The sequence below is a fragment of the Dreissena polymorpha genome, chromosome 4 (genome assembly GCF_020536995.1).
Source record: "Dreissena polymorpha isolate Duluth1 chromosome 4, UMN_Dpol_1.0, whole genome shotgun sequence".
NCBI lineage: Eukaryota > Metazoa > Mollusca > Bivalvia > Myida > Dreissenidae > Dreissena > Dreissena polymorpha.
Window position 1 is genome coordinate 485,078 of NC_068358.1, and position 13,561 is coordinate 498,638.

Sequence of the window (13,561 nt, forward strand, 5' to 3'; positions counted from 1 at the left end):
TATCTATGATTATTCCAACTCACAATAAGAATGTGTTCTATTTCTATTGCAGGAAGAAGATGCCCCACAGGCTACGTGTAAGAAGAAGGCATTGAAAGTTGTAGTCACTGTACTGTTCATTCTGATTGTCATTGGTAGTATTATCATATGGACAGTCCACGAAGGTAGGCCGAAAAAACACATTGGAAACAAGTACTTTGACTTTATTCCAAAGAAACGGGTATTAGATGTTTACAATGAAAAAGATGATATTGTTTTCTCAGGGATAATTCGTGTCAGTGATTTTGAAGTGGGTGCATTGAAAAAGTGCTATGACATGGAGATGCAGAATGATTTTTGTTATATATTTGACGATGGTCCCATTTTTAAGTTCAGGCCGTATGACTTGAACCCAAGCGTACACTGCATTGATTTGATGTGGGAGAATTTAAAGTCTTATTCACCCACAGATTGTTTCAACATCGGGCACTCGTTTTGGTATGGAATTCCGAACTTCAAAGGTGGGTTTTGGCCCCTTATTCCGGACCAGATATCAATTGACAGTCTGTCATACATGCCTTTCAGCAAGGAAATTACTGGGCATATCTTGGAGAAGTTATGGATCAGTGCCATTGGTACAGCAGTTATCTCTCATGAAAATATTCCAATTTCAGTGAGTTTTAACAGTGGAAATGACAAGACATTGTGTATTCAAATGGACCAAAAAGGGTCCCCTATTGATCCCTTGACAAGTTTTAATTATTCGGTCTGCGTTGGACCAGATATCCAGACAACATGGCTTAACGTTAGAAATGCATATTTCCCACGCTCGCCCAATGTTGATCTTCAGAAATCCAACTTAGCGGGGATACTATGGAAGTACGAGACAAAGAATGGTCTTCCTTCTGATACATTTGGCAACTTCTTACACGACCTGAATTCACTGGGTGTGTCTATTCCCGCTGTTCAGTACAACATGGGCTGGCAGAATGGTGTTGGGGACATAAAATTCAATGAGCAAACTAGGAAAATTATGATGCAGTTTTTAAAAGGGAAATACTCCTCTTCAAAATTGTTTCTGCCGATAAATCTTGCCTGCTCGTATATGTCCGACAATTTCAAACGTGGAGCAGGGGACAAACTTTTTGCAAACGACAGGCAGACAGGAGCTCTGAAAGCCATACTCTACGATGGAGAGAGTTGTGCCGTATGGGATACCACCAATCCAGATACGCGAGCATTTCTTAAAGAAGCATTCGGCATTTTGCAACAAGCCGGAACCCAAGAACAGACTGAGTATCCTCAAGGATTTGAATTCCGAGCGAGCATCAGCAATAAAGCATTCCCAGTGGATCTTTTCGAGAATACAACTGATTTGAATGCAATTAACTTGCACTTTGTAGACTTTTTGGCAACGTTAAACAAAACGGTTCTTCTTGAAACAGCATATCGTATGCAAAACCGCTCAGTCTTTGTTCAGGTTCCCACGTTAGTTGCCAATAAGGAAGGACGTAAATGTCTTGATTATGTAATACCAGCGTCGCTCACTGCAGGTATCCATGGTTACCCATACGTGATGACCTTAGCGCCATCAGAAGACCAGGTGGATCATGAACTCTATGTCCGTTGGTTACAACTTGCAGTGTTCTTTCCTGCACTGAAAGTAACAAATGCTGCTCTTCGATTCAACTCTGTTGTTACTGAAGTTTTGAGGGAGATTTCAGAATATCGCACCAGTTTTGTGTACCCATTGTTGACGGAAACCATTCAGGATGTAGAACTTGGATACCCGATTATTCGACCTATGTGGTGGGTCGAGCCAACAGATTATAAAACCTACACGATTGACGACCAGTTCTTGCTCGGTAACAAGACATTAGTGGCCCCAGTTCTCTGCATAGGGGCTCGTAAAAGGGACATTTATCTGCCCAAGGGTGTCTGGAAACATGGAGGGTCAGGGGCTCAGTACCCTGGTAACCAATGGTTACGGGATTTTCCAGTGGATTTAAAAGACATGCCAGTGTTTACCCTAGAGGATGAATATTCTTTGCAACAGAATGATACTTCAACATCAAGTAATTAGGTTCTAGTTTTTAGTCCCTTTCAGTTGTAACCAGAGAATACAATAGGATAACGTCAGTGTGTCCATCTGTCTGTCTGTCCGTCCATACAAATCTTGATCCTGCGATTACTCAAAAAGAACTGAAGTTAGGTCAATGAAACGAAGTATGTGGATACAGGGCTATGTGGGAAATATGAACATTATTTCAAAGTGATTAAGATTGCAGGTCAGCTAAAGCAGACAGCTGTCTTTAATGTTCCAAGATTGAAACATCGGTTGTGGATAGAGGGCAATATGGGAAATATACAGGTTATTTCAGTTTTATATGTCTGTCAATCCATTTGTCTGTCCAGAAATTCTGGATCTTGCGATAACTCAAAAAGTATGTAAGCTACATGTAAGTTGAGAACACACAAAATATCACAAGATGGTTATGTGTATGTTATTTCAGATTTTTTTTTGTCAAGCAATAAGTGTGGTTGCTATGTTACAGAAATAAGTGAAAACTAAAAGCTGGATCAAGGGACATAATTATGGTGAATATGAATGTTAATTAAGATTTTTTTCTGAGGCCATGATTATATAGTTTTGATTGTGGTTTCTATGGTTAAAGAAATAATTGAAAACTTGAATCTGCATCCTGCCATAATTAAAAAGTACTTAAGATTGGTTAATAAACTTTCCATACTGGCAATATTTACCAATTTGGGGACTGCTGTTTGATATGTGACCACTGTTTGATGTGACCAAAGTGTTTTGAATTTGGTAGTAGTGCTAATTTCGTTAAATTTTAATATATTTAAGTGATATATTGTGTGTTTACTTAACAATAAATGTGTAGATTTCAATCAATTATTTGATTACAAAACGTTTAAAAGCCATCGGGTCTTGCATTAATATTTGAAAACTTTAGAATTTATTAATGTTGTAAGTTGTATATTTAGTGGTATAACAATATGTGAATTTTTCTCTCCAGTCCTTGATAATACTCCTGGACTCATTTTTTAGCGAGGCTGTTTTCGGAGAAAACCCGAGCTATTGTCATAGCCAGCTCGTCCTCCGATGTCCAACGTCTGCGGTAGGTGTCGTGCTAAAACCTTAACATTGGCCATAACTTTTTAAATATTGGAGATAGCACCTTGATATTTGGCATGCATGTGTATCTCATGGAGCTGCACATTTTGAGTGGTAAAATTTCAAGGTGAACATCATCCTACAAGGTCTAGGGTTGAAAAAACAAAGTCAAGGGAAGTAATAAGCTTTAAATGGACATAGTTATCTGACCAGCCCACGTATATATTTTTGTTAAATAAATCAAAGCGGCGCAGTAGGCGGCATTGTGTTTCTGACAATTGCATTGTGGTAAAAGGTCAAGGTCATCCTTTACGGTCTTTGGTAAAAAATACAGATTTAAGGGAAGTAATAAGCTTTTAAAAGGGAGAAAATGATTCAATATTGAACATAGCCACTTTATATATTTGGCATGCATGTGTATCTCATGGAGCTGCACATTTTGAGTGGTGAATCTACAGTCACGGTAGTGGCTTTTAATTATTTGCTACTAAAAATATAGATTTGCTACAGACAATTATTTTCAAGGGAAGTAATTTAGATAATTATAAATCTCATATCATATATTTCCTTACCAAGAATTGAAGTTCTTTTCACAGTTACTGTACAGATTTATTATTTTGATTATTTATAACCCAAATGATTGATTTGTCAAAGTTTTTTTTAATGATATAATTATAATTTCTTTGTTGTTCATTACATACCTGTGGACTTATGTCCATAGATACATGATCAACTCTGGCTATGATCTCGTTTAAACCACAGGCCTTGGTTGACAGTGATGTCTGACATGGTCATAATTGACTGTGAGACCCTCCCCACCCCCCCACCAATTGAACAAGCTTTCGCAGCCGAGCGTGGCACCCGTTATGCGGTGCTCTTGTTTCTTAAGGTGCTTATGCAAGTCTGAGGCTAATGCCCATCTTGTAAATTGTAAAAATAATTAGAATTGTAAATCTGCCCCGTATGTTATTTATCTTTTGATGACCTTGCATTATCCCAGGTCCTGAGATTCTGAGATTGTTTGCTCAATAGTTGTTTATGGTATCATCAATATGACATTCACATACCAGCAGCCATATGGCAAATGAACAACCAAGCAAAAAACCTTTTCCTGACATCAGGTATATGTGTGTATATTTAATTAACCAGTGATGGTTTGTGAAGAGGATTTAGTTTTGAATCAGTGTGCCCCTTGCTCTTCATTGTAAATAGCACTTAATTTCTACACCATGAAAGGTGTGGTGTGTTCCTTTACCATCCCCACCCCCCAAACACCTTAACAGATATTTGTTTCTTCAGTACAAAAGACGAAAAACTATTTGACTGCAGACTTTGGTGAAAAGTGTGTTTTGATTAAATTCCACTTTATTGAATTGCTATATTTGTTTAAAAAGGTGAAAAATCTAACTGGGAAATACATAGCCAAAAAGCTTTAAATTAAATGAGTACAAGCACAGTGATTTTATTAAGACCATGTTAAAAAAGAAATTGAGTTATCACGATTAAATAAGCAGATTGCAGTGTCTATAATGTTGTTGCATTCAGACAGGAGACTTGCCTCTTGACTAGTTACCAGTATATTAATGAAGTCAGTCAGTGCAATTATCATGTACTTAGTGCTTACCTTTACTGGTATTTTGTGATTGACTTCTAGTTCTAAGAAACTGTTCTGTATTTGATCTTTATTTTTTGACACAAGAGCCCAAGTTATTAAGAGGGGTGAGCCGTAAAGTATCCTATTTGCTTAGCAATTATATATAAGATACAATACTGCGCTTCTTAAATCTCGATATGCACCCTGTCAGCAATATTGTTATAAAAACGGCAAACAAGAAACATGCATGCACTTGACATTCTGATGAAATGTTTGTGTATCCAGGTGTATAAGAAAATGTTAAGGATACCCTGGATTTGCATGATGCAAAATGTCACCAGCTGATTGATGTGCCACACGTGTTTAATTCTGCTACCTGTCACTGGTCCAACATGTTAACATTGTCAGATAATAGTGGCATCCTTTGTGCTGGTAATCCTATGCAGCATGCTATGAAATGCCACTGTGCTGCCAACTGTCTCAGAAATGCTGTGAAAATTGGGTAGTTGTATTTGTTATTTGTAAGTGAAAGTGTGCTTATGAGGTCATCAGATTTTACTTACTCAATAACTTTATAGTTTAATCATTAATTTTGCTGTTTTCCAGTATAGCACATGATCAAAAAACATCTTAAAAGCATAATGTCACGACATCATTCAACAACATAAAAACTCACATATTTAGATTCAAAGAAGAAAAACAAAACTAATTACAGATTTATATAAAATTCCCATTTCACTGAATGTTGTTGTGTTGTTAGTTTTTCTTGTCATTAAAACAGCATTCACACATGATTTTGTTATGCATGAGTAAGGTTGATCGTGAGATCTTATCCAAATGTGAAAAATGCAATGCTTGTTGAGTCGGAAGTCACCATAAATTTGATTGCAGGCATTTAACTTTATTGTTCAAAAATAATATATAAACAACAATGCATGACATGTTTATTTACAAAAGATTTTCATGTGTATATACCTGTATTTGTATTATTCTTTCTTCAGATCAAAATGTTGTTTTTATTTATCCAGTATTTCACTACCTCTAAGATCTATTTGTATATTATGAAAAAAATATGAAACTCCTTGATAACCTTTATATGAGCTTATTTGCATGTACCGTTGAAGTCATTTTTCGTTGTTGTGTGTTCACCAATAAACCCACGTGTATCAGCATACGTCATTGACACACTTAGAATGTTTAATGTAATTCTCATAATAAATAGTCATTAATGAGTGTTAATATTTTGTTCAAAGATATTTACCATCAAAATCTCACATATATTAATATCAAAATAGTATATCAGTTTGCATTGTATATTAAGACTAGTTATGCTGTCTTTGATAGCAAGCTGTATGGAATTTACTTTAATAATCAAATTGTTCTTGCCAATTTTATTTTTCATTTTAACCTTAATTTATTTCATAGAAAGCTAGTCTTAAGTGTTCATTTATTTACTTGAAATTCAGTTATATTTTTGGTTTTTACATTGCTGGAAGATTCGAAGTTTGTCACAAATATTATACTTGATTATTCACAATTGTAAATTATATTTTTATGCCCTTGAAAGAGGGCATATAGTGATCGGACCATCTGTCTGTCCGTCTTTCCGTCACACTTTGCGTTTAGGTTTCGCGTTTAGGTTTCGAAAAATGCTCATAACTTCTATGTCCCTTCACATAGCAACTTGATATTTGGCATGCATGTGTATCTCATGGAGCTGCACATTTTGAGTGGTGAAAGGTCAAGGTCATCCTTCAAGGTCAAAGGTAAAAAAACAACATGTATCAAAGCGGCGCAGTAGGGGGCATTGTGTTTATGACAAACACATCTCTTGTTTAAACATATAATTGCTGAACATTAAACTATAGATGCCATGAGCTTAATCTTAAAAATGCTTTATTTTTACAGACTTGGTCTGTAGAGCTTCTTGCTGTTTTTGAAATCCTAGCCCATGTTTTGTCAAGTGAACAACAATAACTATGATAATTATGGTGAATGTTGTGTTTATTTATTTTTTACAGCAGACATAAAAAAGATCTAAGCTGCATCAAATGTTCAATAAAAAAACATGTGCCTAGTTTGGCTCTTAAATGAAATAAAAAGAAAAGCAATAAAGTGTGTGGTTTACACATTGAACTGTGACATCATTTCAGAAGAAGGGAGCAATAATAATAGCAATATTATGCAATAAACATCTCACTAAATGGCAAACTGTGGTTACTTGTGCTCTAAAGCTTACTTAGAACTATAGTTAAAGATCCTATCCTTATATTGGTGAATCATGACATTACCACTATTGGAATTGCATTAATGTCATATAATGTTACTTTTATTGAGTGAATGTTAAGCATTTTTCTTCGGCTTTACTATTACAGAAAAGGTTTCAGTATTCAAAAAAAATGTCTCTTGTTGTTTTTTTTAAATTCTTATTTATTGTGCATGATACTCATTAAAAATGTGTTCCCATTTTTAAATCAGTTTGTACTATAAAAAATGTTTAACTTGTATCAAAGGTTTGTAATTCATCTTAAATGGTGTTAATCGCTACAATCTAAGAATTGTGTTTGTCAATTTATTTTTAAGTTAAATGTCACAAATTCATATTGATATAGAAGCGTTGGTGATATGTGTTGACAATTGTGTTTCACACAACTTGTAATATCAAGCAACATCAAAATGTACTAATCGATGAGTGAACATTACACATAATGTACACATTACTGTTTTCTTCTTAGATTGTTTCTTGTAACTTATTTAAGTGTACATTTAATTTATTATTTGAGCGCATTATTGCATATAAAACACTGTTGACATGACTGATAAAAATCAAAATCCTTACAGATGGTCCAGATTATAATTGAATTGGTCAGGATGCTTTGTCAGTTATGACTTTGTAATAACTGTAGATATGTACTTTGTCTTATTTTGCATTTATTATATTTGATTCTATTTAATGTTACATTTAATTCGTTGCAACACATTGGGTAAACCTACTCTCCTGGTTTTGAATATGCATCTTGCATAAGAACTATTTTTAGTGTGATGCAACCCTGTATAGTGATGCATGTGTAAATAAAACAAAATGTGTTTAATATTTTATAATATTTTTAGCTCACCTGAGCACAATGTGCTCATGGTGAGCTTTTGTGATCGCCTTTTGTCCATCGTCCTTCTTGCGTCCCCGGCATCAACATTTGCCTTGTTAACACTCTAGAGGTCACATTTATTGTCCAATCTTCATGAACTTTGGTCAGAAGATTGGTCTTAATAATATCTTGGATGATTTCGAAAATGGTTAAGTTTGCCTGAAAAACATGGCTACTAAGGGGTGGGGCATTTTTCCTAATATGGCTATATATGGCTATAGTAAAATCTTGTTAACACTCTAGAGGCCACATTTATTGTCCGATTTTCATGAAACTTAGTCAGAAGATTCATCCCAATAATATCTTGGACGAGTTTGAAATGGTTTCGGTTGGTTGAAAAACATGGCCCCCAGGGGGCGGGGCATTTTTCCTTATATGGTTATAGTAAAACCTGTTAACACTCTAGAGGCCACATTTATTTTCCGATCTTCATGAAACTTGGTCAGAAGATTTTTTCCCAAACATATCTTGGATGAGTTCAAAAATGGTAACCTTTGCTTGAAAAACATGGCTGCCAAGGGGCGGTGCATTTTTCCTTATATGGCTATATATGGCTATAGTAAAATCTTGTTTACACTCTAGAGGCCACATTTATAGTCCAATCTTCATAAAACTTGGTCGGAAGATTCACCCCAATAATATCTTGGACGAGTTCGAAAATGATGCTGGTTGGTTGAAAAACATGACCGCCAGAGGGCGGGGCATTTTTCCATATATGGCTGTAGTAAAACCTTGTTAACACTCTAGAGGCCACATTTATTTTCCGATCTTCACGAAACTTGGTCAGAAGATTTGTCCCAATGATATCTTGGATGAGTTTGAAAATGGTAACATTTGCTTGAAAAACATGGCTGAAAAGGGGCGGGAATTTTTCCTTATATGGCTATAGTAAAATCTTGTTAACACTCTAGAGGCCACATTTACTGTCCGATTTTCATGAAACTTGGTCAGAAGATTCATCCAAATAATAATTTGGACGAGTTCAAAAATAATGCTGATTGGTTGAAAACATGGCTGCCAGGGGGCGGGGCATTTTTCCTTATATGGCTATAGTAAAACCTTGTTAACATTCTAGAGACCAGATTTATTTTCCGATCTTCATGAAACTTAGAAGATTTGTCCAAATAATATCTTGTTATCTCAGGTGAGCCACTTTGGGCCTTTCAGGCCCTCTTGTTTTATTTTAATGAGATTAAAATACGTACATGTTAACTCATTATGTTTACCATGTTATCCAATGAGCAAACCATTCTTTTACTTTTTATGTCCCCCACTATAGTAGTGGGGGACATATTGTTTTTGCCCTGTCTGTTGGTTGGTTGGTTTGCGCCAACTTTAACATTTGCAATAACTTTTGCAATATTGAAGATAGGAACTTGATATTTGGCATGCATATGTATCTCATGGAGCTGCACATTTTGAGTGGTGAAAGGTCAAGGTCGAGGTCATCCTTCAAGGTCAAAGGTCAAATATATGGGTCAAAATGGCTCATTTAATGTACACTTTTGCAGTATTTCAATGTTCAAGATAGCAACTTGATATTTGGCATGCATGTGTATCTCATGGAGCTGCACAATTTGAGTGGTTAAAGTTCAAGGTCAAGGTCATCCTTCAAGGTCAGATGTCAAATATAAGTGGCCAAAATCGCTCATTTTATGAGTACTTTTGCAATATTGAAGATAGCAACTTGATATTTGGCATGCATGTGTATCTCATAGAGCTGCACATTTTGAGTGGTGAAAGGTCAAGGTCATCCTTCAAGGTCAGGGGTCAAATATATGTGGCCCAAATCGCAAATTTTATGAATACTTTTTCAATATTGAAGATAGCAACTTGATATTTGGCATGCATGTGTATCTCATGGAGCTGCACATTTTTAGTGGTGAAAGGTCAAGGTCATCCTTCAAGGTCAAATATATGGGTCAAAATTGCTCATGTAATATCACTTCTGCAATATTGAAGCTAGCAATTTTATATTTGAAATGCATGTGTATCTCATGGAGCTGCACATTTTGAGTGGTGAAGAGTCAAGGTCAAGGCCATCCTACAAGGTCAAACATCATATAGGGGGACATTGTGGTTCACAAACACATCTTGTTTGTGTGTACTATTTATATACATGAGCTATTTTTCACGTATAAAATGCAAGGTGTTACATTTTGACACACTATGTGCACATTTTAACCAATTGTTATGCCGTTTTTATTTTATCATAGTGGTTTTCTGTTGATTTTTTAAGCCTGAGCACAACGTGGTCATGGTGGGCTTTTGTGATACCCTTTTGTCGGTCAGTCGTTGAGAGGTGCTTATTATGTGACTCCAACATTTATCTTGTGAACACTCTAGAGGCTGCATTTATTGCTCAATCTGCATGAAACTTGGTCAGAACATTTTGTCCTAATGATTTCTGTACAAGTTTGAAAGTTGGTCACATGAGGTCAACAACTAGGCTACTTGGTCATGTAAAAGAAAAAGCTTTTGAACACGCTAGTGATCACATTTATTGCCCAATCTTTATGAAACTTGGTCAGAACACATATATCTCGATTGAATTTCGAAACTTAGTCACTTGGTTCAAGTACTAGGTCACTATGTCAAACTAACGAAAAAGCTTGTGTCCACTATAGAGGCCTCATTAATTGCCAAATTGTTATGAAATTTGGTCAGAACTTTCTGTAACAATGATATCTCAAACCGAGTTTGAAACTTGAATGCATTTCATAAGGTTTCAAAATAAACAAATCATTTGTTTATTTTGAAATCTTATGAAAACTACCTTCAGAATAGTGAAGTTCTGTGGGGTCACAGGTGAGCACTTTAGTTGAGAGATAATTGTTTGCAGTGTATTGTTTTTACTATATCTTTATATATAAAAATGCATGTTATGATATATTTAATGTGAACAACATTTTGAGGTATGTTGCAATGGAATGTAAAAGCAATAGGTACCACTGATCAATATTACCTTTATGAACACAAGTTGCATCCCTTTCATTTGTTCAATTTCATACAAGGGACACAACTGTTGTTAAATTATTGAACAAAAGTTGAGTCCCTTCTAGTGTGTACAAATGGTAAACCATGTTATAAAGTGAAAAACTATTTTAAGATGTGTTAAGAAGTCATATTCTTAAATGGAAAAAGTATACTCAAAACTATTTATTTGAGCTATTTCTGCAGGGTTTGTTATTGTAATTATTATTGTTAAAGAATTGATTATGAAAATTATGTGTGTTTTTATTGTGTATAATTTCAATGACACTTTTATGGATATAATTAGACAAGTAGAAGCACCAGAACATTTGTCTCATTTTAATATTTTAATAAAATGTTAAAAATGGTGCTTTAGTTGTGATGGCAACCCCATAAGAACAAACCGTTTATTTTCCTTTAGTTTGTTGGATAAAATGTTCCATCAGCCATGATCAAAATGCGTGCAAAATTAAGCATGTTCTGACAACAAATACAACAAAAACTTTATTACATCTCTTGACTTTGAATAACCTCACTTTTTGTCAAAAAGCTTATCAGCGCTGGTTGGTGTGGAGCTACGCTGCTTGCATATGGCATCAAACCCTGTTTTTGTATGAGGGGTCTCATTTATAAGAATGAATTAAGAGCATCTTGATTTTATCAATAAATCATTATTAAAATGCTATTAACAGTTAAACCAATCAAGCCAGAGATACCAGTATATAATATTTATGCCCCCCTTCGAAGAAGAGGGGGTATATTGCTTTGCTCATGTTGGTCGGTCGGTCGGTAGGTCGGTCGGTCGGTCCGTCCACCAGGTGGTTGTCAGACGATAACTCAAGAACGCTTGGGCCTAGGATCATGAAACTTCATAGGTACATTGATCATGACTTGCAGATGACCCCTATTGATTTTGAGGTCACTAGGTCAAAGGTCAAGGTCACGGTGACCCGAAATAGTAAAATGGTTTCCGGATGATAACTCAAGAACGCATACGCCTAGGATCATGAAACTTCATGGGTAGATTGATCATGACTCGCAGATGACCCCTATTGATTTTGAGGTCACTAGGTCAAAGGTCAAGGTCACGGTGACCCGAAATAGTAAAATGATTTTCGGATGATAATTCAAGAACGCATATGCCTAGGATCATGAAACTTGATAGGTAGATTGATCATGACTCGCAGATGACCCCTATTGATTTTCAGTTCACTAGGTCAAAGGTCAAGGTCACGGTGACCCGAAATAGTAAAATGATTTTCGGATGATAACTCAAGAACGCATATGCCTAGGATCATGAAACTTCATAGGTAGATTGATCATGACTCGCAGATGACCCCTATTGATTTTGAGGTCAAAGGTCAAGGTCACGGTGACCCGAAATATTAAAATGATTTTCGGATGATAACTCAAGAACGCTTTTGCCTAGGATCATGACACTTCATAGGTACATTGATCGTGACTTGCAGATGACCCCTATTGATTTTCAGGTCATTAGGTCAAAGGTCAAGGTCACAGTGACAAAAGTCGTATTCACACAATGGCTGCCAGTACAACGGACAGCCCATATGGGGGGCATGCATGTTTTACAAACAGCCCTTGTTTTACTTTATACCAAGAAAAAGTTACACACCGCTTCACAGCGCTTATTTGAAAACCTGAGCAGGCCTGGTCCAAACTGGCCAGTGTAGAGGTTGCAAACTTGTGCTTACCACAATATTTAGCTATTAACAACCATTCCGAAACACATTGGACTGTGAAATATATGTAAAAATGACGTCTAATCGGCACACAGACACATTTTTGTAGTACAGTCATATTACTGTGTATGTCTTAATGATAGACATTTTACTTTCTTTTGTGAGAGTTACAAAACATTTCTTTAAAGTTTCCTGAAGAAAAAAATCCATAAGCAATAATTGTTTGCTTTGGTGAATATGACATTTCCTGTCTATTGTTATTGTTGATCTATTGTCAATTTTAACGCCATTTCTTCACCCTCTCCCTTCTTCTTAACCTGCCTATGCTAGAGGTCTTGAGGTTTTTCTACACACTACCACCTGTTTTGGGCAAATGTGTCTGAAATTGACAGTGATGGCTTTTTACCAATCAACATATATACATCAAAGAAACAAAGTAAAACAAAATAGTAATGTGTTTTTAAAAAATTGCAATTGTTTCTTTAAATGTTACTCTAAATTCAATAATGGGTAATGAACTACTTAGGTTAGTCAATATAGCCGAAAATAGCCTCAAACCTCAAGCTAACTGTATTTTCACTTGCTATTCCCCACAAAAGGAAGCCAAGCACTGAAGCAAGGAAAACACTGACTGAAAATTTTGTGTGTTACAAATTTCATTTTATTTGTGCTGTGCATATGAATTGAGGTGTAAAGCTTAGTTAAATATGTAAAGCTTATTTTAATCTATTACATATTCACATAAACATTTTTATGTTTGTTTGCAATTGCAAGATTTTGCCTTACTTGAAATAACTGTAAAATTACTGATATAACTGTGTAGCCGAGGCCAGCATTCTTTGTTGGCCATCAAGCGCTAGGTGCGGGGCATCAGATATCCGAAGTCCCCCCTGAATGCTTATTACATCAACAACAACACAATAATTGTCCTCAAAAGATATGTTTGCCTTTGATTGATTAAAACCAATAACAAATCAAGTTGGTTGATTCAGTGTGAATGATTTGCACAAAATGTCAATCCAACCGCATTAAC

At 35.6% G+C, this 13,561-nt stretch overlaps 2 protein-coding genes across 4 annotated transcripts in view; one reads left to right on the forward strand and one right to left on the reverse strand.

Moving 5' to 3' along the window:
* Positions 1–11,144, forward strand: part of LOC127879883 (myogenesis-regulating glycosidase-like) — a 28,724-nt gene extending 17,580 nt beyond the window's left edge. For both annotated transcript variants that reach the window (XM_052426961.1, XM_052426962.1), the window contains exon 3: positions 53–11,144. In XM_052426961.1, the coding sequence (XP_052282921.1) occupies positions 53–2,062 (2,010 nt within the window). In that variant the 3' untranslated portion in view covers positions 2,063–11,144. The remainder of the gene's footprint in view (positions 1–52) is intronic.
* LOC127879882 (uncharacterized) overlaps positions 1–13,561 on the reverse strand; it is a 232,349-nt gene that overhangs the window by 126,213 nt on the left and 92,575 nt on the right. The window lies entirely within an intron of this gene.